The sequence below is a fragment of the Xiphophorus couchianus genome, chromosome 9 (assembly GCF_001444195.1).
Source record: "Xiphophorus couchianus chromosome 9, X_couchianus-1.0, whole genome shotgun sequence".
Classification (NCBI taxonomy): domain Eukaryota; kingdom Metazoa; phylum Chordata; class Actinopteri; order Cyprinodontiformes; family Poeciliidae; genus Xiphophorus; species Xiphophorus couchianus.
In genome coordinates this window covers 18,220,506-18,247,135 of record NC_040236.1, presented here as the reverse complement: position 1 = coordinate 18,247,135, position 26,630 = coordinate 18,220,506, and the positions used below count along the sequence as shown (strand labels likewise).

At 38.6% G+C, this 26,630-nt stretch overlaps 1 protein-coding gene across 5 annotated transcripts in view; it reads right to left on the bottom strand.

Moving 5' to 3' along the window:
* Positions 1 to 26,630, bottom strand: part of sbno2b (strawberry notch homolog 2b) — a 68,352-nt gene that overhangs the window by 9,355 nt on the left and 32,367 nt on the right. For 3 of the 5 annotated variants that reach the window (XM_028028915.1, XM_028028916.1, XM_028028919.1), the window contains 18 exons: positions 10,160 to 10,333; positions 8,888 to 8,968; positions 8,357 to 8,462; positions 8,102 to 8,262; positions 7,876 to 8,009; positions 6,901 to 6,991; positions 6,646 to 6,789; positions 6,422 to 6,539; positions 6,240 to 6,345; positions 5,594 to 5,747; positions 5,297 to 5,473; positions 4,623 to 4,720; positions 4,002 to 4,087; positions 3,305 to 3,487; positions 3,080 to 3,201; positions 2,862 to 2,993; positions 2,322 to 2,457; positions 842 to 954 (listed from right to left, as the gene is read on the bottom strand). In XM_028028915.1, coding sequence (XP_027884716.1) covers positions 842 to 954; positions 2,322 to 2,457; positions 2,862 to 2,993; positions 3,080 to 3,201; positions 3,305 to 3,487; positions 4,002 to 4,087; positions 4,623 to 4,720; positions 5,297 to 5,473; positions 5,594 to 5,747; positions 6,240 to 6,345; positions 6,422 to 6,539; positions 6,646 to 6,789; positions 6,901 to 6,991; positions 7,876 to 8,009; positions 8,102 to 8,262; positions 8,357 to 8,462; positions 8,888 to 8,968; positions 10,160 to 10,333 — 2,316 coding nt within the window. Of the gene's footprint in view, positions 1 to 841; positions 955 to 2,321; positions 2,458 to 2,861; positions 2,994 to 3,079; positions 3,202 to 3,304; positions 3,488 to 4,001; positions 4,088 to 4,622; positions 4,721 to 5,296; positions 5,474 to 5,593; positions 5,748 to 6,239; positions 6,346 to 6,421; positions 6,540 to 6,645; positions 6,790 to 6,900; positions 6,992 to 7,875; positions 8,010 to 8,101; positions 8,263 to 8,356; positions 8,463 to 8,887; positions 8,969 to 10,159; positions 10,334 to 24,892; positions 25,301 to 26,630 lie in introns of those variants that run through there. The other 2 variants (XM_028028920.1, XM_028028918.1) reach the window with 2 other exon arrangements.

Sequence of the window (26,630 nt, the reverse complement as noted above, 5' to 3'; positions counted from 1 at the left end):
TCTTAAATCATTAAGACAGGGGTGCTTTTGCTTGGCTCGCTCGGCTTTCCGTTAGGGGAAAGACCCAGAATGTGTTGAGGTTTGTGAAGAAACAAAGAATCCTCGGGCAAACATCCCAAAGGAACAGGAAGGACAACGGGTGAAGTTGCAGTGAAAACCCAGACTCCACAGAAAATAAACACAAAGAGAAGATCTTCTTTGTTTACAATAAAACAATTTTTTTTCACAGATTTAAAAAGAACAGAACACCTCAAGTCATGGAGAAGATTTCCTCTGGTGAAAGGAAAAATAAAGATGCAGTACAAACCATGACAAACACATCAAACTGGAGATGCACCGTTAAGATTTTTGGGATGTCAGTCAATTCTGATTTCACCTTAAAGGTTATTACAAAAAAATATTTCAGATCAGCATAAAAATGATTGCCTCCCAGTCTTCCAGTGGTTAAAAAATGTATTTGGGGAATACTCCATTTTTACTGTTATTTTGAAAACAACAAAATTCTCATGCAGTTGTGATTATCCAGTATTTCCAAATTAGCAGTGACCAGGTGTGTAATCCTGACTAATTATCGATTCAGATTTTTAAAACGCATTTTATACAAAAGAACATCCATATTTTAAAAAAATATTCCACATCACGGCTATTAAATACAGCTAAGTCTAAGTCGTCTTCCTGCAGTAACAACTTCTACACTGAAGAGTGTTTTGTTACCACCACCTGGTAGACATGATGCTTTCACTGAGGACAAAAATGACTGGATATTTGAGTCTCCAGCCAGCTGTCCACTGGTTAAAGTTGATCAAGCTGAGTTTTTTTCAGGCCATGTCTAATCACTTACCAGGCTCTCGAGTCTTTTAGCCACAATAGATGCGAAACGTCTCTCCCCGGCCAACTCTGAGATGAGGAAGATGTACTCTGGTGCTGTGACCTGATTGGACCGGTGAGTGCGACCTGGAAAAAAACAGAAGACGAGGGGAGGTGAGTCTGTACCTACAACTTCTGAAGATGATGACAACAGATTGTTGCTTAATTCGTCCTCTGTGTAGTGATTCACAACTCCACACCTTTCATTAGAGTGGTGTAGGTGCATTGTATGTCATGTGAAAAAGTGAAAAAACTTCATTCCATGTGAGGTTTCCTAATGACATACAAGTCACTGTCACAAGACTGCAGATTATTTTTTTTCTTTCTACCCTCCAGGGGCTCTTTTGTGGGCTCGAGTGCCCCTTATATGAAAGTAGGCTGACAGGAAGGAAGACATGCGGCAAATGTCGCCGGGTCCGAGAATCGAACCCACGACGGCTGCGTCGAGGACTCAAGGCCTCCAAACGTGGGTCGCGCTATCCCCTATGCCACCACAGCAAGCCCCAGACTGCAGATTTTAAGATAAGACGCTCTAAATGGTAGAAACGAATATAAAACAAGTTGGGATGTTGTTTGTTACATATTTCGGATTATGTAACAAACAATATAAACAAACACAGTTTTGCAGAAACTGTGAAAACAGGCTTCATGGTAAGAGGTGACCATGAAGTCTGAACAGATTGATAGGATGAATAAAAAATTTCCAATGTTTTTTTTCTCATCAACCTTCTGCAACTTGCACATAAATGTTTCACGATGAAATACACTATTTATGCTGGCTCACAGATAGTGGAAACTATCTGTGTGAAACAGCAAACTAAACACAAAAACCTATTAGAGTAAATATATAGCTGGAAAAAAAAAAGTCAAGCAAATGAATGAAGGTATTTGTGGGAGTGTGCTCTTGCAGAAACCACAGAGGAGGAAGAGGACGTCACTATTCAGCTCAGGTATAAAAACAAGCAGAGTCAGGGCAAAACAACAAGAGAGAAAATTGCAGAATGATTTTATAGCCACAGCTTTTATATTTTCAGAAACATTTGGGAGAACTTTTTCTCCTCATTTGGATATAAAGGCAACGTTTGTTTAAATCTCTTAAAAAAAGACCAACCTACTAATTTAAGACCTTTGACCTAAAGTCAAAGTCAAAGACTCTGACATTGGAGCTAACTTTAGAGAGCTGACATAATCCTGGGACAAATCTAAAAGTTGGGCAGGGGGGGCAGTCTTTAACATAACCTATACTTGCTGATGATTCATAGAAAAATAATTACTCTGAAGGCTGCATATGGGTTCTGAGGTCAGTGATGATTTTCTGACAGAGAAAAAACAATTTTGTGTTTTGTGCTAACAGACAACAAAAACTGCTTCAAAAGGTCAAAGTTCCCTAGCTTTGTGTAGAAATAGCTTTTACTAGAAAGGGACTGATTCGGAGGTTCATTTCCCTGACTTACCGAACTGCTGGATGGCCCGGTCTGCACTCCACGGCAGCTCCAGGGTCATGTGGACCCTTCGCCTCTGGTTCTTCACTCGTTTGTCGGCCTGCAGGGAAATCCCTGAGCTGGCTGCTTCTGAGATGATGGCCACCAACTGCAACAAACAAGCCTGGATCTTAATGCACGTCATGCAGAAGGACGTCCATAAAGAAGCCACAGGAAATCCTTCCTGCCTGTAGCTATCAGATTATACAACAGCCAACTTTAAGTGTCTTTGAGTCTAAGTTTACGCTGGAGTTATTTATTTATACATTCTGTGTATTACTATGTACATACTTATTATTTAATTTATGTATTTTATATTTAGGTCATATTTAATAAATGTTATATCATGTATTTGTATTTGCCAGTACTTAACACTTTGAATGGAGTAGCTTGTCAACAAATAAGCCATTTCTCCTTGGAGAGCAGTAGATTCTATTCTATTCTATTCTATTCTATTCTATTCGCTGTTTCAACAGTGATGGACCCTCATTTTGTTAAATTGTCTTTGCTGACCTTTTCTCCACACATGAAGCGGTCTTTCTCCTTGATGTTGATTTGGTCGATGGTGGAGCCTTGCTCGGCCCGGGACTCGTAGCGAACGGTGCCGTCTGGACGTCGCACCACGCGACCTTTACGTCCAGTCATCTGTTAAAATACATATATTTTTTTTAAAAATCAGACTTTCAATTCAAACATTTTCAGCAAAATATAAAAATAGACAAACTTCATACCTCAGAAACTTTATCTGGTCCTCCAAACCTATCTATGAGCACGTCCAATGTGTTGAGAGGTAGTTCTTTTCCCAGTACAGCAATTTTATTGAGCAGGCTGTGCTTCATCTCATCTATCCTAGCTGTAAACGCAAAAAAAGAAGAGAACAGTCAAGCCACAGACTTGTAAAATTTACCCTGTTTGCAAGGCAACAGTGGAAAGACATTGACGGTCAAAGGCTCTACCTGACTGGTGGCTAGTGTGGTTAACAAAGATGACGTCATCGTTGTCTTGCAGGGAGTCTGGCGAAGAGTTGGAGTCGGTGTCCATCCCCTCAGAGTCACTGCTGCTGTCGTCAGAGATGTTGATCACACCGCCGCTGTCCACTGTGTGCTTAGGCATCTTTGCCTGGCGACCTCGAGGCTTCCCTGAATGGAAAATTGGAGGTGATGTTACAGTAATCACTTGATTGTGTTTTACTCCAAAGATCTGGACTTAGGGTCTGAAACTTCTAAACTCTTCGGGCCTTGTAAATAAGGACTGGGGATTTTTTTTTTTTTTTTACACAAAATACAGATTATTTAAAACCAAGTTTAGTGAACATTGGAATCTTTGTTCTATTAAAAACAAAGAGTTTTAATGGTTTGTCATTTTGCTCAATCACAGGTCCCGTTAAAGCTGCATTTAAAGTCCAAAACAGTGATTTCATTTTTTATTATGAGTGTGAATTCAGTAGCAAGTCAAAAACCGAAAATGCTGAAATGTTTTAAAAAATCATGCTGTGATGAGGCACAGTACAGATAAAAAAGTTCTTTAGTGTGTCTTTTTCATACTTTTCCACACCCGGGAAATAATAAAAGCTAATTTCTTACTCTTCCATACTTTGTAGAAACCCTGTCATCAGCGGTTTTGTGAGTCAAATCGATTCATTGTGCTTTGTACCTTTTTTTCTTTTATTCCCTGGTGCCTTCTCTCTCCTTTGTTTCTCTGAAGGAAAGTGCTTTGTTACAAGAGACTGGAATACTCCCCTGGAGAGAGGAAGAAAAAAGAGAGACAAACTTTTTTTGTGATGTCAAAGCAATAAAGACAATGAAGCGCAGATTTCCAACACTGTGCAATCCTTCTTCAGGCTTCCTAAAGCTGCCAGGTTCTGAAAGGCAGATGAAGATGCTACTGGACGACCTAATATGAACCGGCTTTCAGACATGTCAGCACCCAAAACTTCCTTCCTTTTTTTTCATGAATGAGTCATTCTATGATTAAATAGTTGCAGCTAACAAAGAGGTAACACGCTTTAAACTAGCACAAACCAAGCTGTATGACGCGAGCCACTCACACATTGTGAGGAACAACCTCAAAAATTGAATCACTACTTGATCATTTGACGCAAAAAAGACGCAAAGTGAAATTAATCCAGACATCAAACAGTGAAAACAAGGTCAATACCGTCAGTCATATACTTAAAATGAAAGTTTGAAACATTACTATTTTAATGCTGGTGTGGTTTTGACTATCAGAAATGAAACCAAATAACCAGAAAAACTAGGACAATTTTTTACTCACTCTGCTGCAGAAACAAATCTGTCAAGATGCCCATCGTTTTCATCCAAGACCTCTCTGGTGCGTGATTCTCCAGTGGACTGCAGCCCGATAACGATGCACTATGATGGAATAACAATAAAAAGAATTTACATCAGCTTTTCTTGAATATAAACCAGCTTAAATAGAGACTAACTTCTAGATTTTGTTTACTTAAGGACTTGTTTTGGAACAGAAAGATGCAAAAATTATGAGTAAATTCAGTACTTGAATTTCTTTTTAGCTCATTTTAAAATCTAAATTCAAAGGTTCACACTAACATTATAGCAAATGCCTCCACATTGGAGCATCTTTAAATATGGAACCAGAGAAAACAAGACACTACGTGGCCAAACAAACAAATAAAAAAAAATAATTAATTGATAATTATTTTCAGAAAATGGGAGTTTTTCAAAAATGTTTTCTTTTCCCATACTTATCCAGATCATAAAAATACAAATAATCAATCTCCATTCTTTTTCACAATGTTTGACAAAAACAAGTTGTAGAACAAATAGTGAAACTGTGCCTGAAAGTATTACGAACTTAAACAAATATTCCACCCTTTGCCAGTGTGCAGAACAGCAGCTGATGCTTTAATCTTTGTCTCATAACAATAAGAAAAATAAGACTTGTACTCCACGGTGTGCTGTACTGACCTTTCCAGCCTCCAGCTCCTTCTGAGCCAGCTCCACCAGGCAGCGCACCTTGGCAGCGATACAAAGGTATTTGAAGAAGCGCTGGTGAGATGACCAGAACTGTCCCCACAGGGACTTCCTGCTGACCAGCCCCAGCTCATCAGCTGCCTGCATGAACATTTTCAATGCCTCCGCCCACTGCACACAGAGTCAAGATGTCAGCTGAAAAAGCTCAAGATGTTTGTAAAAGAAATTAAGACAAAAGAACGTGAAAGGCAGGGTGATCCGATTCACTTCTGAGAGAGAGGCAAAACTCACCAGCTTGGCAGCTTTGTTGTAGACCTCTTTGAAGTCGCTGTCCAGGCCGATCTCCTCGATGCGGAAAGAAACGCCAGAGAAGCTTAGCTGTCTGGCAATATACATGCCGCTCACTTTCATGTCCATGGCCACAATCTCCATAGCCCCGACCCCTCTGTAAATAAATCATTTACATGATTAACCGATGGGTGAAACAGAAATAGCTGCATCTGTAAGGGTGTTTTACTATCAGAGCTAAAGCATCAAAAGGATTTAACAGGTTATCTGCAGGTCAAAACTAAGACTTTTTAAGACCCTTTTAAAGTCACATTGAATGAAATTTAAGATTGGAAAACAATAAATATAAGGGATGGTTGGCAGATCCTAGTGAATTATAATCATCATCGCAAAAACCTCCATAGTGCTTAAAAGTTTTTTTTCTGCACCTAGCCTCGTTTCGGTTGGCAACAGAAGTGAGCCAGTGGCAAAAACAAACGTTATCCAGCCAACTGGCAATACATCCGCACTTACCTATGACAGAAGCAGAAAAGCTAGCTAGGTAGTTAGCAGAGCTACATTAGTAGCTAGATTAGTTCAGGATGTAACCTTCGAGTCAGAGGCTCGAAAGATTTTTTCTTTCCAAATAAATAAATCACATTCTACATACCTCTTCTCAATGGCATGCAGGAAGTCGTCAAAGGTCCTGAAGGGTGTGCCCTCGCCCCAGATTCCCAGGCGGCTCATATAAATCATGTTCTTTGGCTCAGAGGCACCTGAAAGACACGTATATTTTCAAATCCTGTCCCATATCCTTCTTGGCATCAGCTGATGTTTTTTTGTCATCTTTACCTGTGGCACTGGCGTACACCACTCTGGCGTGTGGCAGCTTGTTCTGCAGGTCAAGAACTGCCTTGCCCATTTTTGTGGATGTGGCGTTCTTGGCTTTGTGGCATTCATCAAAAATAATCTATGGCAGCGAGAGGTCAAGGTGTGAACGACAGAGATGGATTTAGAGTTCAAATGAAAGCAGAAATGACAGTTTGTGCAACATGGACATCTGTGTGAAAGGATACAACTCCATCAAAGTCCTGCTTGCACCAGTCCAGGATCTGTTTGATTCTCGTCCGGTGCTGGCCTCCTGCCTGGCTCTCTCCGATGAGTGCAGAGTAAGTTGCAAACAGGACTCCTTCTGAGGTAGCTGTGTCTCCATACTTTATCTATAAGAACATTCAAAATGATTGAAAATAAAGAACCATCCAAATTGATGCCCGCATGGACAACAGAAACAAATCCTTTTAGTTTTACGCTAATTGCTTCCCTTAACTGACCTTGTTTAAGGCATGCACCGGGATATTTGGTGCATCTATGTCTTTGAGATCTCTCTCTGCGTCGTATTTCAGGTCATTGGATATGCTGAACCTGAGGAAAGGAGCAGAAAAACAATATGTAACTCTGATCGCTATTTCACAGGCTCTAACATGATAAGCATTATTTAGTGCACAATAAGCCTAAACTTACTTCATTAAACCCACCTCCTTCTAGAACTACAGCTGAAGTCTTTTGGGGTATGTGTCTATTATCCAGACTCTCGTTTTTGTCAAATTGTCTTTGCAAAATTCCTTCAAAATATACCCACAGCATGATGCTGCCACTACCATGTTTCATTTTGGGGTGAAAAATGATTAGTGTTAGTTTACCCCAAAACTAAAATGTTAAAGGGATGGTATTATGTATTTTACAGTTAGATAGTGCTATTTTAAACTAGAAGTAACAATCAATTGTTGTAAAATACCACATACATCAATCAAAGCTTCAAAGAAATGTCACTTTGACGCCTTGAAATTGGCCTCTGTCTCTTTAAGGAGACTGGAGACTGCAGCTGTTGGGAGGAGCTTTGTGGAAATGGGCGGTGCTTTGTCAGGGCAAGCGTTTTGAATGGTTGCCACAAGAGATTAAAGGACTTCTCAATCATGCATGGAAGAATTACAGCAAATCTCCAGGTATGTCTTTGATGAAGAAATAACATTATAACATGGTGTAAAGCTCAAAAAGTCGATTTTACATAATTTCCCCTCTTTAAATATTGGCTATTTATAATATAATAAAATACAGAGTACCTTCTTCCACCTGTTTTGCACACGTCGCAAACGCTTTTAAGCACACCATGCTTTTTCGGATTTTTATTAGTAAAACATAAAAAGCAAACTTTGGTCTATCACATAGTAGGTTTATAGTTTTAGAATGACAAAAAGATACAGCAAGGCACTGTATTTAGCACCTCTCTGATGTGTGTATCTTCTTACCACAGTGCTTTCTTTCGTCCCTTAAGATAGTTCTCCAGAATGATTCCTGCCACGGTGCGTCCCTTTCCAACGCCTGCTCCATCTCCAATCAGGAAGCCTGCTCTCTGGTTGTTCTGGAGAATCACCTCGTGTTGCTGCACAGAGAGAAGAAAAACATGACTTTAGAACTGAATTGAACTAATGAACGATTAAAGATGATTTGAAGATTTTGTGCAGGTATTTTCACCTGACAGGCGTAGATAATGGCCTCTAACTGCAGTGCAGACAGGAGGCCACTGTTAATAGTTGAGTCCGGAATAGATAGAGTGTATGTGATGTCCGGAGGAGGGACGCTGGACAGCGTGTTGGTTTCCACAACAATGTCAGGATGTGAAATTCCTATTGTGGCTAAAATAACAAATAATAGTCTTAGAAACGTATAAAAGGCACAAAATGAGAAATACGAAGGAATCAAATCCTGATATTGAGTCTAGCAGCTCACATTTTGAGGGTTTGTACTCTGCGTATGTGTCAACATGGCCGAGCTCCTCTGGTTCCTCCTCCTCAGCCTCCTCTTCTTCCTCTGGTGGTGGTTGTGTTACTGGAGTCTGGAAACACCAAAAAAATGATGCAAAACACACTTTGACTTTCTGAATTTTGACGTTATACTTGTTTAGTTACTACAGAAGAATGAAAAAAATCTGTGAAACATGTAGGCAGAGAACTGTATAAAAAACAACAGCATACTAGAGTCTTGACACGAAAATATTATCTGAAGATCAGAGAGAGCAGAGGATCCTTTTCTTTCTGCAGGATGTGCAAGGATATTTATTTATGATACGTGAAATATATGTTACAGTGTGACTGATCAAACTACCGGGTCAAAACAAGATCTCTAGATAAGTGAAAACAATATAGGAATTTTCCTGATTTTCAGACACACCCAAACAGGCTTGTATCTGTATGTTAGTGAGAACTGATAATGGAGAGGCTCATTTGGTTAAACCATCAGACGGCTGGAGACGGTTGCTACCTGGAGTCCTAAAGCTTGCGTGCTGATTATAGCAGAAATATCTTCCAAACTGGTCAAGCCTTGAAACCTGTCGCCATTTTGCTGTCAACAAAACATAAAATGAAGAAATACTCAAAAACTCAAATAAAGATCACAGAGCTAAATGCAATAAATGAACAAATAAAAAGAAAGAAACAACAAAAAAAAGAACACAAATCTGAGAAATGGTTGTGTTTGTTTGTCAACCTATGGATCTGGGTATTTCAGGGATGTCTTTCAGAGAACCACTCAACAAATGCAATTTGTACGTCTGGCGCTGAAAAGCCAACGACAACAAAAAGCAGATAAAGTGGCACGTGTCTGGGAAACATAATGGCTGAAATGAGGGCAGAATGAAAAGGAAAATATAAAAGCTTTCAGCAAGTCGGTGAACTCAATGAAGTCTGATCATATCAAAAATATCATTGGGCCCATCTAGTTTCATAGGCCGCTAACAGGCAGCAGCGCATCAAGAGCATGGGGTAGAAGAGTTGCTTTTTTAAGATCACCGACTTCATCAAAAGCTGTAAAATAAAACTGGAAAATAATTGAAAAATAATAATTAATAAACTATAGATCTTTGATATGCAATAAAACAAGAGAATAACTCTTGAATTAAAGAAATGCTAGTATCGCTAGCATAGTAAATGTAGAAAAAGAACATTATTTGAATACTGGTAAAATGTCAGATAATATCTATATTTGTCTTAAAATTTTCCTTTTTGCTTTTATTAGCTGGAGAACTTTTCATCAGAGGCAGGACAGTCGCAATCTGTTTTTTATACCTATTTAGCTGAAGTATGCTGGTATCCATGGATACAAATATTAACAAGTACTCTTCTGGGGATAAAACCGCAATTGAGTTTTACCTCTATGCAATAAACAAGCTAGGAAGGACAAATGGATTTCCTTAACCAGAAAAAAAAATCAGTTTTGCAGAAGGTAATATCAAATCAAACACTGATGAAGGTTACATTTTCTTTTGCCAGTTGATCTAATGTCATTAGTCAAAACAGTTTTAGTGCATTTATTTAATAAATAATATTCATACGGATTTGAGTTAGCCTGTATATTGCCATAGACGACAAAACGTAAGAGTGAGCACAGCAATAATATTTACAAACTGAGGAGAATGTGACAAAAACGTGATGTTTTTCCTTTAACATCACCCTTCCCAGTACACTCATTGAAACAAATCTCTCATAATTAGCATTCAGAAGTGGTTATAGTAATAGCAGTTTTCGTGCTACTGACCTCTAAGTGGCTCTGTGCTTGTGTGGTGGCGGGGCTAGTGTTAATGTCCCAGAGTGTGGGAACTGGATCCGGGTGATTGGAGGGGATGTAGGACTGGGTGTCGGCGTACTCCGACAGCGAGTCCGCGGGAGAAGAGAACAAAGAGTTTGAGAGGTCATCAATGCAGGACAGGTCCTAAAGACAAGAAGAAGACAGGAGGCATTTATTAAAACCTCGACATCAATGAACAAAAAATGATAAAAGCTTACACTAGTTGAGGCAAGCATACAAATGCAGGTACAAGCAGCATCTCTAGCCCGCCCTTATAGGAAAGGTTAAGCAAAAATGAATAAATGAATCAAAAATAAGTCAAATGCAAAATGATTACAAGAATCATGGAGATTCTTTTAGATTAACATCGGTACAGATGAGCTGCATCACGCTAAGCGCTACCAGACTGAGCTGACAACAACAATTCATCTGAGTGCTGAAGTTGTTACTGAGTGAAGAAGATAAGGAAGAGCGTGGATGTTAGCTTCTGCTGTAAAGTCAGCTTTCAATTTTTGCATTAGTGCATATCAAGCTGTTTGATGTAGGAATTATTAAAATAGGCATGTTTGGAAACCCTTCCAGGACTATGCTGAAGGATGCTGACGAAGAACACATCAGCATCCTGTTTCGAGCATTTATTAGCTTAGACTCGGACTATAAAATGATCAAAATGTGTAAGCCCCCTAACTTTCTATTTTTCCTCACTAGACTGCACTGCTGAGCTTTTCTTTTGTAAAAATGAAAATTAATAAATATATTTTGGAAAAACAAAATAGGCAGGTTTAAGTGCTCTACGATGTAAAATATTTGCATATTTTAGTTATTCCCAGGTGGTTCTGTGAATACTAGGAGTCCACTGTAAAGTGAAGTTGCACAATTTTATCCCTCTAAGCCAGTGGTGCCAACGTCGGTCCTCGAGGGCCGGCATCCTATGTGTTTAGTTCTCTCCCTGGTTTACCGCACGTGGATCAAATGATGTCTCATAGAAGGCCTAAGAAGAACATTGACATGCTGAAAAGGTTGTTACTACCACCAGGGAGAGAACTAAAACATGCAGGATGCTGGCCCTCGAGGACCGACTTTGGGCACCCCTAATGTAGGCTTTCAACCTCTTGTTTGTCCTGGTCTTAAGTATGTTTGGAAATATAATCATACTTTTCAGGTAAGGCTCTGCACTGATCATGCTAATGGCTGATATGAGAAGTTAATGAGAGTTTCAAACATCAACGTTTGATGATTTTGTCTTCGCTTTAAAATACTAAACTTCAGTTTAACCGCTACTTTCCCACACACATGGGTGTGACATGGCCTTTGCTTGTAATGTGAATAATTGATGACTACAAAGGCTGTAAAAAAATATCTCGAACGGCTCTCCTATTATCCTATTATTACAGCTCTTAATAAGAAATCATAACAGACAGGCATGTCAGATCTTTACAATAATTTTAAAAAATCCTTCAAACAAATGTTTTCACGTGCAGATGTGTGCGATACAAAGCGGAGAAGTGAGAGCTTGGCACTCTGAGTTTTGTGTGTCATTTCAGCTCTGGCTGCCTAGCAGTTCACCCTCCACTCATAGCCCTTTCTAAAATCATTTGCATGCCAAACTCTTTAACTAGACTCTCCCAAACCACCATGGCCCCCCAGAGACATGTAAACATAGAAGTGTGTAGGTGTGTGTGTGTGTCTGTGGGGGGTGATGGGTAAAGGTTAACCAAGCTGTTTGTGGAGATAGATCATTATAATTTAGCACATAGTCAATGAGAGTAATTTCATCAAAGTTCACTTCCACGATTTGCTCTCAGCTACGTGTGGAAATTCCCACACCCTCTGCTCCAGAAACTCACACATGCAGGCATTATAAGCTTTGTAAATAATAGCCCATCACACACTGCAGGATATCATTGTAATTATTGTGCCAGAGGGAGCAATGCACCACTTCCTCATGTGATCTCATGAGAGAGGAAATGTAAACAAAATGGAGACTCTTGTGAAACAACTTAGTTTAACGTTAGCTAAACTGTGCAGAGAGAGAGAAAGAGAGGAACAAACAAATCCAGATGATCAGAAGAATTATGACAGGAAGCAATAGCTAGGGAGACGAGAGTGACCGGTAGTCTTTAGCAAGAAATTGAAGACGAGGATTTGGCTGTCGGTTTCAATATTTGTCATGAACAGCTTGTTAAAAGGGCTGAAATGTTTGCTGATGCTTGACAAATGCTCAGCTGCTGGTAGATTTTAACCATTGTGATTGTAGCTAAAGAATTTAGACATGTTTTATGTTAGATTTACCTTCTAAAAGTAAATCTGAACTAAATCTAGAGTAGGCCCTGTTTTCCAGTTTCCAGGCATGCAACTGAACAAAACAGTGAGACAGAGTAGTTATTTCTTCTAGTAAAAGTACAGACTAGAGAAGCACGTTACAAGGGATTAACCCAATGACTTAGAAACAAAGGAATATCAATTTTACATTGCTTTTTGAAAAAAAAATTGATTTCTGACCCTCCATTAAGGTAGTTTCATAAACAAAGTTGTGCTTACAGGCAAATGTATTCACACCCATTACATTCTTCCACAATTTGTCCAAATAAAACCACAAAATTCATTGTATTTCATAAGAACTTTAAGTGACAGATCAAGCCAAAGAGAGCTAAATGCGATTAACTGCTTTAGACTTATGTTTGACGTATCAGACTGAACAAACAGACAAAAGAAAACAATCTTTCCACCAAATTACCTAAAATGGCCTTTCACAAAAGAATGACACAGCTCTTAGGAGGAGAAACTGAGTGAAATGGTCAGCCGTCATACTGACTCACTGTTAACCATATGCTGGTACTGAAGACTGCCGGGAAGCTGCTAGGACGACTGTCATGGCTACCTACTATGACGTTACTCACAGTTCATCTGAAATAGTTTCACAACCATGAGAGGATGAGAGCTCCCAGTGTCAACATGACGACATCATGCAGGAATGGTACACAGCGCGGATGATATGAGGCAGCAGGACTGTTAGCTGTTTACATGTAGCTTACATGTTGGATATGGTTCACAGATTGCAAGTCAAAAAAGCCTTTTCTTGGTGTGCAGCATTCAGTTTTCAATGTTTTCTGGTAACTCTGTGACTGACTCTTTCCTTTTCTCCTTTTGTCTGGGTGTCAGTGTTTGCTGACATCCTGCCCTCAGGATCCTGCCTGATCCTGAGGGCAGGATCAGGCATGAAAGCTGCAGGAAGTCTGCAAGGTTGCTCTCTACCCAGGATAAAACAAAGTGGGACAGCCCGCTTTTATGTAGTGATCCACATAACCTGTCGTGTTCTACCTGTCCCATGTCTGTTTCGTTAAAGTAATCTCTGTCTGTCATCGCATCGCATCCCTCTCTTTGTTGGCATCCACTGCCCTCGGTACTTTAGACTTGAAATAAAAAAGGACACAGAACAAGCCTTCACAATGGAAAATGAGAAGAAAACCAGACATTGAATGAGAGATAATAGAGGGACAATTCTTTTTTAAATAGGAGTTCAAGGAAAATAACGACAATTTATTCAGTCTGGAAACTAGTCTTAGAAATAAAGTAGTCATTCCACATTTTCTTCTAATGAAACATCCATTACTTGACTGTCTGGCCATTAAGTCTTCAGAGATTCCAAGTCATTGTTCTGTGCTCAGCGCTGTTATTAACTCGACCAACCCGACGCTGAGGAATCAGAGAGCTGGAGCGGTTTTAACTAAGACACGTCCGCGCTCGGTACCGTGCTAATCGGGTAGTGCAGCCGGGTGTAACAGAGGCAGCAGTGTTTGCCCCGCTGCAGGCCCGTACCCAGGGCTACTTCATTTACCGCTCCTGTGAGTGGGCCCTGCCAAGCAGAGATAAGGCTTGAATTCCAACTGGCCCGATGGTAATCTGACTGCTTTCACAGCACACAGCTTGTAGTCTTCTAACTGCTAATCCTGCCTCTCTCGCTCTCTCTCTGTCGTGCTAACACTTTCTTTTTTCTTTCCTGCTTCTTTCCTTCATGATCTGCAAATATATGCTAATGTGTCTTTCATTGTTGGTTTCTGGGAAATAATGCTGTCTGAAAGCTTAATGAATAGTTTGAGTTGTGTGTCTGAAACCCCACCGGCCTGGTTTTTCCTGTCGTTTGTTCACTCTGTTGTTTGGCCTTTGACTTATTCCTGTTTTATTTTTGTTTCTCCTCTAATGTGATTTTTACCAGCCTAAACTAACACCACCAACATTTGCTGCATTAATCTATATATATTCGAGATACAATGTGTCCATTAAGACAGCATTTTCCAAACGCTACCACCACTTACATGCCTGATGATGATTAATGCATGCACACGGAGACAAAAACAAGCTTGCAAGATATGTGCAAAGCTGCAGGGGCATTTTTTTTTGTTTTGCTGTGGCAGAAGGTGTTGTTTATCAGATCTAAGAATCAGAGCTGGGACATAAATCACACACCTTAGTCATTTGCTGTGTAATAACGGTGAAGCTTCTGGATTAGTATAAGTAAAAGACAAATTCAAAGGTCAGTCAGAATATGTAGCTTTTTTTGAGAGGATATGTTAATTATTATCTATTTGTCTACTTCAATTTTAAATTAAACACAATTGTTGAGTGCACTTAATTTTGTTGTATGTTTTTACAAAGACAATAAAAAAATCTACAGATGAATGATGTGTCTGAAACCTGAATTTCAGTTCAGGTTAAACTAAACAGGAGCTGCATAGTGGCACAGCTATCAGGATTGTTGCTTTCCAGCAACAGGTTCAGATCGTGGGGTGGGGAGTTTCTGCATCGAGTTTGCATGCTCTCGCAAACGCATTGAGAGCATGCACAATCTCACCCATTGACTGCTGGGAAAAGGCACCAGCCCCCTTCTGACCCAGCAATAATAAAACGGGTAAAGCATTATTTTATACAAATTAAAGCTATTCAATTTACTAGAACTAAATACTACAGTAATGATGTGCAAAACATACAATAATCTTCAAACTGTATTCAGAAGTTGTTTTAAGTGAAAGACACAAAGTTTGAACTTGGGAAAAATTTAGGTGTTACTCTACTAAAGGTCAAGACAAATATCTGAAGCTGTTGTCAATCTGCCTTAGGAGTGAACATGTGAAGTAAATCTTATCGGGAACTAAGAATGTTTTATACACCAAGTAAATGTTTTAAAAATGCCCCAAAGAACAGTGGTAAACTTATAAAAGTGAGGTATGGTTGTCATTATTTGTGAGATATGTTTTGCCCCAATCCAATCTACACTTTCAGTATAAAACCTATGTTCCTTTTTGTTTCTTTTCTTTTGTGCTATAAGAGTGAATGCTACAATATAACATAAAGTTATTAAAGTGTGGCATAAACTATAATTCATACATAGTATTTCCAATTGGACTTAATTACAGTCGGTTTACATTTAATCTTCTCTTAATATGACAGAAAAAAATAAACATATTTCATTTCGACTCCTCCTGTTGCAGTTAAAAGTAAATTCAGACAAATATATATAAAAAATTAGCAAACACCAAACTGGGAGCAAAGCTTTCAGTTGCCACGGGAGAAGCTGTCTGTCAGGAGAAATGAGGGACAGACGTTCCCGATCCACTGACACCGGATATGACACAGTGGCAGTGATAAGCTTAGCTGCTACCGTACATGGAAATCTAGCAACCACGTCTCTTACCAAGCTTTCATAAACCTTCATTCCACTAAACTTAGTTCTCCTTCCTACTAGAGCAAACTTGCAGTGATATTTTAAAATTTAAAACTGTCCTTTTACTCTCCTTTGCTTACAAAGATCTGTCCACGGACATGACTATATTCTTCCAAAATTGACCACAAGCTTGGATACAAACACGCCACTTTCAACAAGAAATGAATTGATTGTAATCACTCAATTTCTTCAGCTTAAATATTGAACTTAAAGTATCTGTATTTGTGTATCAAATGAAACAAAACTCAGTACACCTTCCAGTTGTGGTCTATAAGCACATTACTAGCCACATCAACATTGATATCCTTTTTCTTGAGTCAAATAAGGCTCTGATAAATGGTCATGATAAATGCTTTAATGGCAACAGAAACCTCTATCAAATCACCTGCAGTTAGATCATTTTTCTTTTGAGAGTCCTTGGAATCAGTCATATTTCTCAAAGAAAAACGGTAATCTGTACCAGCTATAAAAAACGCCTGACTGGTGAATCTCTACTGAGGTATGAGCCAGTGTTTATCAGTCTTGAGCCACATCCTGTTAAACTCAATAACCTGCTTTGGTGCACGGTCAAAGACTGAGGTTTGAGTCGTGCTTTGCCCAGGGCTTTCCCCTCCTACACACTGCCAGCTTGGCTGCTTTTCCAAGGTCGGGAGACCTTGGAAAAGGCCTGGCCACCCCCTTTCCCCTGCACATCCACCATGACACACAAACAAAGTGACACCTAAAATGACCTCACCATTTCAGCTGTACATCCCTTCATATTTTCATTCACTCTGCCATATTAATAAGGTACAGACCAACTTGTTTTACTCACTTCTGCCCCTTTTTTTTCCATCTGGTCTATTGACTTCTCTTTACATGTGTCCATTTTCCAAAGGCTTCTGTCACAGCACTGTTAGACTTAACACTTCACTGGTAATCTGTTGTAGTGTGGGGATTTTTGTTTTTATGGTTGCGACATAAGAGTGACTTTAACAAACGCGGCTGTGAAAGTCACTCTGTAGGAAAATTAACACAAATTTAACACTGACTATTGTTATCTGTAGATGCTGCTGAAAAAAAAAGACTGCAAAAACAGCAATGGAGGCAGAGGATGTGAGTTACACTTTGGTCATGAGATCGATATCTAAAAATCCAATGATGTAGCAGCTGTTTGTAGGCGACTTGAGACTTTGAAAACAAGCCATTTACGTGCCCCGATATCTCATCTGCCAGTTTCTGTGGTTTCCTTGTGTGTGTTTGTGAGGGGTGGTGGAGCTGTGAAACATCTCACACCGCCCCCTATGTCCAGCTGAATGAAACAGCTCCCATTTGACTCTCTGCCCTCAGTGGCCAGCTGTTGACCATGTCCATTCAGTCCGGATGACCCGACTGATGGATTTTGGGTGTGTGTGTGTCTTTATGGAGTGAGTTTGGGGTTAGGAACAGAAAATACTACTGTGTGTCTGTGTTTCTGTCGGGATTATGCGTTGGTCAGCTGTCGTCTCTGGTCGGTTAAGACATTTTAGGACAGCACTAAACTTCATAGATGTGTCTTGATTTTCACCCAGACTAAAAATACATCACAAAAGTATTCAGACATAACTTTTTCATGCTTAAAAATCACAACCGCATACTTAAATTGGAAATTTAAATGACAGACCAACAATTAGTAATTATATCAGTCGCTTTGAATGGTGATTGTCTGTGAACATCGACCTGTACGTTTTGCCACAGATTCTCATTTATTTAGGTTTGGATATTGATTGGTCCAATCAAGCATGCACATTTGTTTAAATCTAAGTCCTTCCTTTTAGCCCCAACTGCATGTTTATGATTGCAAGGGCCGCAACTTGCAATTATTTTAGTGATCGGTTATTCTATCAGTTATTTCCGTTATTAATTGAATAGTTGGATTAAAAAAGTGACGTATTCTAAAGAATTTTCATTTAACTACTTAAACCTTTTATTATGCAATATTGGAAATACATGAACAGATGCAAATAAACAAATAGTTCAATTCCTTTTTCAAATAACACCATAAAAATTGTATTGTCTAACATTTAATAACACAGCATTCCTCTAATTAGTGCATGTTTGATCATTTGTAGCAAAGGACGCATTTGCAGCTAAAAAATACTTCTAACATCAACATGTGAAAAACTTACAGCTTTCTGCTTGTTTTTTTAATCCAGATTGTAGATATTTTGTACAGTTTTGGCTAAATTACTGCTCTGAGTGTTGTTCTTTCAGCAAATGGCCTTTTTTGAGTCAGTATACTCCAGTTAAAAATTAATCATTTACTAAATTAGTCAACAATTATTTCAATAATCTGATTAATATTGATTAATCCCGATTAATCTTATTAACTGCTTCAGTTCTAGTGCCTTTATAGAAAGTGAACCACCATCCCTGCCTCAAATCCATAATACATTTTCTTCTAGTACTGCTTTATATTTCACTCCATCCATTTCTCACCACCTTTGACCAGCTTCCCTCACACCTACTGATGAAAAACATGCCCACAGCATGATGCTGAAATCACCATGTCTCTTCATAGGAAAAGCGTGTTCAGAGTGATGCACAGGTTTAGTTTTCGACCACAGATGGTATTTCACAGGCTCAAAAGTTGATTGAATGTTGGTTTCATCTCTCTGTAGCACTTTCCTCTATATGTTGACATTGCTTTTAGCAAAATGCAAAAGATGACCCAGGAGTTTTGGCTGCTTCTTCTGTTAATCCTTTGTCAGCCTGCCAGTTTAGTTCAGTTTGGATGACAGACTGAACATTGCTCTATAGGATGTCCAGAGCTAAATAAGAAATTAAAGTACCTTACTCTGCTCTAAACCACTTCATATCTTTATTTCAGTCCTGTCTCCTATATTTCTTGATCTTAATAATGTGCTTTGCTAATTAATGTTCTCTAAGAGTCTTCACAACTGGTTTTATTCTAAAACTGAATTAGACAAAGGTATTTGCAAATTATGTTACTTCCGAAACAACTAGTTGTAGTAGATTATATTTCAGAGTATCAGACTGAAGGAAAATAAAAACATCTGCAGGTCACACTTTTCAGACATATTTCTGAATAATGGATAATTTTTCCTCCACTTTACAATTATTTGTGATTTTCTATAACGTCCTCAATTAAACATATTGAGTTTGCAGATTTATCTAAAAATGTGCAAATGTTCAAGGGGTATGAATAGTTTTGTGAAGTACTATAAAACGGGGACTGCTCGTGTCAACCAGCTGCTTTTGGTTAACTTGACAGTTAAAGTAATAAAATGATTTGTTGTGGCTTGTGGCACGCTTTACCCCAGAAGTTTCCTGGACAGTATGAATCATCTTTGATGTGACATAAATCAGGTTTTCCTTTGATGGCTTAGAAGAGCCAATTTGTCTGGCAGCTACTGTTTTAATACACACTGAAGGCTTCAGGTTTGCTCTGACCCAAAAAATCTATTCAAGGAAAACATATTCAAATACTTGGTTGTCTTCAATGAAAAGCCTCAATTTCAACAACTTCAGAGATCAAAAAAAAAATAGAAACGTTTTCAGCGGAATAATGAATGATTATGTTTCAATGTTTAAACTTTTCAAAGCCTAAAGACTCAAAGCGGTTGTGTATTTGACCAACGCACAGTGAGTCCAGTCCATCCTGTCCCAGACCTGCTAACCGTAGCCAATCAAAGTAATATACCCAGTTCAACAACCTCCTGAGAAGCAGGCCTTCATGGTGTGCCAAGTCTTTAAGCAGCAGGCCAAGGACAGCTTGCTGCTTACATTCCTCCTTGGAATTTTCCACTGTTTCCGTATGTTCTGGAAAATAAAAGGATGCAATGTCAAGTGTCCCAACGAGCAGACGAAGCAAGTTCAAAGCCCAGTGCTACAAGTTTTGTAGAGAGCAGAGCCTAAAGCCCATATAGCAGGCCTTTTTGGCATTTAATTATCTCAAGGGAGGATGTTTAGGGGCAAATATCCAAAATTCAATCTTTCCAGTAAAAATAAACATTTGAGACATCCGAGAATCCTGTCCTTCCTATTCGCAAGCGACCTTTCAGCGATCTCAAACGTCAAATGTGACACGTCACATTTTCTGTTCTTGTGTCGGCTTGGACATATGGCAGAAGAGAAACTGAAATTGCAACAAGTAATTAGATAATTAGGCAATTATCTAAAATTACCTAATTTCAGATAATTAAAATTAAAAACTATAACAGATTTCACTAAGCTAATTTCAGACATCCAGAGATCTTATAAAAGTATAATTATAATTTGGATTATCTATGATTCATATTTTTCATGAGTTTAAAAGCACATTTAGACCATAGTAATTAGATTAGTAACCCGCAACAATACATATATTGATTATTTAGAGTTATCCACATAACAACAGGACTCTGGATAAGATAAATTAGATTTTCTCCTGGCAGCAATTCTGTTGCAGACATCCACCACATTCATTCTGGATAGGACGGACGTATTTATGCAGCTGCAATCTTAAAACACAAGTATGGGAAAAGTGATGTAATTTCTTCTTTGAAAATTGATATTAAAGCCATCTGAAATTAGATTTTTAATATAAAAATATTTCACTCTGGAGTTCTGAACTGTTAGTTGTTATGACTAAGAACTGATTTATGGATATCCAAATTGCATATTCAAACTGGCTGTTAAATGTTAAGACTCCATAAAACATTTTGGGATTTTCAGACATTCTTGAATGTACTTCATATTGGAATATGAAGGCTGTGGCAACATTTACATACTATTTATACTAGTAAGAAAGTATTAGTGGATATCTTTTATTTTATTTTCTACCAGTATGAATGTTATTTCCTACTTTCTTAGATTTTTAAAAAAAATAAAAATCTAAGAAAACAGGTTTTCCAGATTAGATATTATGATTGAGAAAGAAACCCACATGCTGTGAATGCCATAAATGTGAAATGCACAAAAGGCACACTCCTATTCTGCAGTGGCTTCAACCAGTGGCAAAAATATGAAATAAATTAAATTAAATGGTAAGCATGTTTCTCCTGGCAGCTAGATTTCTGAAAGCATCCTAATAATGCTCAGTGAGGATTTATAGATATCAGGGTCCCCACAGCAGCTGCTCCCCAACCAGCGCTTTTTGTCACCGAGAATGATTCCTACACAGTTTTATCTTGAAATTCTCAACAAAACGTCTAGCGATGAATTAGAAAGAACTATTGTGACTAAATATACACCAAAAGCCACATCAGCCTTCTCCAAGGATGTTTCACCCAATTAAAAAAAAAAAAAAAAACTAAGACAGAGTCTCAATGTATTTATGTGTCATGTGACAATCTGTGCACCCCTAGAGCTGAAATAAGTGAATGTGAGAGGAGTGTGGACACAAGTTATGGAGTCACAGTCACAGTCACAATCATGCATGACATTTTAAGAAAGAACACTACGCAAAACTTTTGCAACACTGCGGCGACCTCTGCCATTTGTGACAGTTGCAGAGATCACAGACGAGCTCTTGCGTTAACTCTGGGACTTTTGGTGATGTTGAAGAAAACTAGTTCCTCATACACAGTCGTCCAAGTTTATTGGTATTTCTGGTTAAGATATATGACAAACCTTATAACTGTAGCATTATTGAACACATACTATATGTTTATCATTGTGCTTAGGAAATTTCTTTTCATAAACTCCGTCTTCATTGCCCTCTGATCTATAAATAGGATTCAATAGCGACATCCATATCTCTTTGCCGCTTTTTAGAAAAGACAACAGAATGAGAAACTCAGGAAATGGCTACAAGAAAATAGCAACATGTCGAAGTTGCCCCATATGTACAATTAGAGCAATAACTAGAACTGGAACAAAGACACTGGAAAAGATCTAAGGTTATCTCACCACAATGCAAAAAGAAAAGGATGGCAAGGAAAATATCTAAAAAGATCTCTGCAGCCGAGTTGCATCCTGGGGTCACCATGACAACCATACTTTAAAGATTTTCTTTGTTGTTTAGCTCCATTAATGTAGGAGGGTAATATAAGAAATGTGTACTATTTAAAGATGTTAATCATAAAAAAGAGAATGTTCTTGAGTCTGAAATAAAAACATCTGCTATTTTTTTCTCTCCCTCTAATTGTGAAATCAATACAAACTGAATTCAAACAGGTCAGCTTTATATATTGCCTCAAATACCCCTAAAACCTGTACATGGGAACACCCACATTGTCACACGCCAATGGTCAAAGATCCAATGTCTCTCCGTGACTCAGAGCTGTGAGGCCGGTGCCCGTAAATTGTAAAGTTGGTCAAAAGCCAAGAATCGTGTGAAAATGAGCAAAGATTTTCTTTTACAAGCTGTTGACTGCTGGGTGTTTGCCCTGAATCAAACATTTCATCCCTGACGGAGCTGCAAGATATTAGGTTGAAAAAAAATAAATAAGAAAACATAAAACCAATAAAAAAAAGCCCATGCAGACATGAACTGACTCTGTTTAAAACTTCTGGTGGGCAAAGGAGGAATTTTCATATTAATATGTTTTCTTACAGGTCAAGTGTGGAATATCTCACTGAGAAGTCAGACAAAGTTAATAAATGTCGGCGTTCAAGAAGCATCTCAAGCTTTTCAACTAATATTCCACACACACTTCACTGTCACCTTCAAACTACAAGATATTTCTTTATGTCGTTTTTTCTCCATTGTACAAACTATGTTGGGGGAAAAAACAATTCAAACACTGTATAAAATACTTCTATTACATTTCTGGCACATTTTCCTAGCAGCTGTTCGTATCTTCTGATGTCGAGCAACACAAACCAATTTGCTGGTTTAACACAGTGAGTGTGATCCACGTGGGAATAAAGAGGTTAGTCCCTCACACAAATCAAGGTTACGATATAAAACGTTTAAAAGGATAAAAATACTGCTTATTTCACACCAATTCTCCTCACCTCTCTCAGAGAGCAGACCCCGCCCCGGCCCTCTCAGCCCAATGCTTCTCACTCATCCTCTCCATTATTGTTTATTCACTTCCCGTAAGCTGCACGCACAGGGTCATACTTGAGGTTTGAAGTAATACCAGGAAACTGACAACATGTGCCCACCTAGAGAGTCTACCCATGCTTTTAAAAATAGAAATTAAGACATTCTCACCACACAAAATGAAAGCAAAAAGGTTTGATTTAAAGTTTGCGATGGCCTACTAATAAAATCCAAGTACAAATTGTAAAGTGCTTTACAAATTGATATAACGTTGTAGGTTGAATGTAAACAAGAAGAAATGACGTTAAGCAGGAAACAAACAAATACAGGGACAGAGATATGCTACTAAAAATATACATTAAACAGAGACACCAACAATCAGCTTCACTTTCATACTTGTTTACCGAATATATTTTGTACATGTTTAAAAATGTAAAAATTATGATGATTTTTTTTTTTTACTTCACTAATTATAAAAATATAAATGATGAATGTATCTTGAAATGAGCAGGAAAGTAAAGTATAAATAACTATTGTGGTTTTGAGAATATAAGAAGAACTCCTTTTTTATAACCAGAAACTACTTTATGAACATAACACCACAATGCACTAATTTAAAAAAAAGACATTTTTATTGTCTGCCTTATTTATAAATACTTAAATGCCTCCTTGCCCCAATGAAGTCATATTACACAGATATGAACTGCTATCTAACCAGAATATCAGCTAATGAATTGGTATGAGAAAAAAACAGGTGGCTCTATTTACAACTCATAGCGAAAACAGCTACATTTAACAGCTGATAAGACAATGTACAAGAGTGCTATATAGTCTGACGGTATCAGGTTGTAGCACTTACTGGAAGGAAGAAAGGAACAAAGTAGATAATTATTTGTCAAGAGTTCCTGTTGGAAAGGATGAATCTCAGTGGAGCGATGGAGGATCGACTGGCACAGGCTCTGATTACTTACTGGATGACTTCTACTTCAAATCCTATTTAACAAATAATAATAAATGAGCTCAATGTGTTCTTGTTCACTGGAAGCGGACCCGCATGAAAGCTCTATGTCAGTCTGTAATGAAAACGAACTCTATTCGCAGACATCTACAAGTCTTAAACTGGGCCCTGTTCAATTTAAACATCAAGTTTAACTCAACTAGAACTCAATCGATTCAGTCAAGTTCCACTTCCCCTGTCACTTTTGCGATGTGAGAAACCATAGAAGGAGGAATCCACTGGAAAACTGGAAGACTGTTTTGTACTTTGTTGTAATAAGCCTATGTGATCTCACACATGGGTTTTCCTTCGGAAAACTACGTTTTTCCGGCCTTTATGATGACGCTAACGATGAAAGAAAAGCAATGGAGAGAGTGTATTGGTCACTGCAGCTTTCTGCTGGGATGAAGCTATGCTTTTTTACAGTTTTTTCATTAAAATTAGGCAGCATTTCTTACAATTATAGATTTGATTACATTTTTCATGTGGAAAACATGTGGCGAGGGTAAAATTATAGAAGAAGATAAAGAGAAAAATTTCATTTGAGATATTACTTCACATTTATTGCTTTTCAGTGCAATAAATGCAGAGTGGCTTGAAATTTGAGCATAATTATCTCAATTACAATGAAATAATCTGATTATTTCTTTACCTATGATCAGACAGCCATGTTTTACACATAAAAACTGCATGTTCCAACAGTATAGTTTGTCACTATTATTGTTCTATGAACACTATTGTTTATACCTGATCAGGTCAAGTGTACTAAGTGTGGACTTAATTCAAAAGATAAAATAATCTTGTAACACAGTGAGTATAAGGAAGTATGTTCACAATTCATTCAAGGAAGTTAAAAATTCAAGCACATGCATACACTGATAATCAGCCATTTCTTAAACAAGTCTTGCTTGTGTTAAAAACAATTAACACAAGCAATTTTCATTTAGAAAGACAATGAATCAATAAGCTATAGCATTATAGAGATGGTCAAAAGAAAAAGAAAAAAGAAAAAGAAGTGAACAGAACCCGTACCTTGGGAAGCGGGCGTCCCAGCTGAGCGTATAATTTAGTCCAGAGCTGCATGAGAGACATGGGTCCAACCGCTACGGTACGGCATGGGTGAAAATACACACAACATAAGCTCCTACTTCACCTCAATTCCCTGAATCCGTCAGTCACTTCCATGAGGAAGCCAAAACGCCGGTGACCACCTCACAGCTGGAGGGCTACCACCCCATCCCGGACCCTGGCTGGCCCTGTGACTGCTTCTCCCTGGCTCACCGCAGACATCTGCCTCAAACCCCCCACCACACACAGGTGCAGACAGAGACACGGGCACGTCTAAAACATGCTCCTCTGCTTCGCAGGGACACAGGCAGGTATTGACAGAGAGGACTCACTAATAGTGATTGTGGACTAGTTCATTTGAGTGCAGAAAGGTGGTTGGAGAGTGAGTGAGTGAGTGAGTGAGCAGGGGAGGGCAGGGGAGGGGAGAAAAGGGAGGGAGGAGGGGAGGAGCTTTCAGGAAATGATGCTTTTGTTGGTAAGTGACTAGAGTTACTGGCAGTCAGGCCCATTTTACTGTACATGGTGTAACTCAACCGCATTTGTAGTGTAAACAGTGTTGCGCTGTGGACTTGGCCGCTCCTCACACAGCGCTGCTTACAGCTATGTTTAATGGGCCTGGCCCAGCATTTAATGATTATTATATTTAGAGACTGACTCCCCACTAGACTGTGCCTCTGCTTTTTGTTTCTTTGTTTTGTCTGCAAATATTCAATTTCAGACTCTTAATTGCAAGAGTCTGCTGCTCTTGCAATTAATTTGAATTTTAATCTCTGTCAGTAACTCAGACGCGGAAAGGCAAGTAATACCTGATGAGCGTGATTTAAAAAATAAAAGAAGAAGTGAGTCACTAATGTGAGCATCCAAACACAGATCCAGGAGCAGATTTCATTTAGAAATAAGTGTGTCAAAATATTGTCTCATTAATAAAAATCTATGATTAAAGACAGCAGAGCTCAAAATGTAGAAGTGACTCCTCTAAGACTATTCTAAAAGCCTTAAAATTGTGAATGAAACAGGTCCAGGGTGAACTGCAAGTTTCCTTTTGAGGAAGAGTTTTGCATGCATCAGCCAGTATACACAATGACAGACAAATCCTTCATCATAAAAAGTCATTCTTGCTTACTGGAACTGAGGGCGTGATTGTAAAAGACATACAAGTGCACAAAAGCTTATTCTGGGAATCTTCTCTTTTTTGCAAATTGGACAATTCAGACAAATCCAAGACGCTGATCAAGGATGACATATCAGTTTTTCTTGGTGGGGAAAGCAATTTGACTGTTTATGATCCTCGTAAATAAGAATTTAAAATAATGCAATTTGTCTCTTTCATACAGGAGTCGGTCCATTTGTGCAGTCAGCTTCCAGGAACAAATGATATCAAGCTGGGACGGTGAGGTCCTGTAATGTCCATCTCTGCTGGACAGAAGAGGAGTCAGACTCTTAAGAGGCGGCGTGGCGCCTATCCATGGTGTCATCGTTCTATGAGTGGGAATCCTCTCAGTAGTTTGTGTGTGAGTGTGTGTGCGTATATTCGTGTGTTTGGAGGAGCACCGGGGGCCATCAGGGAACACTGAATCACTATTGATGAGATTCCTTAGACTCAAACAGCCAAAGCACTCACCTTATTGCATTAAAGAATAAAAATAACAGCATACATAGTTTGAACAAGGTTAAAAAAGCATCTGTAATGACACTTTTCTAT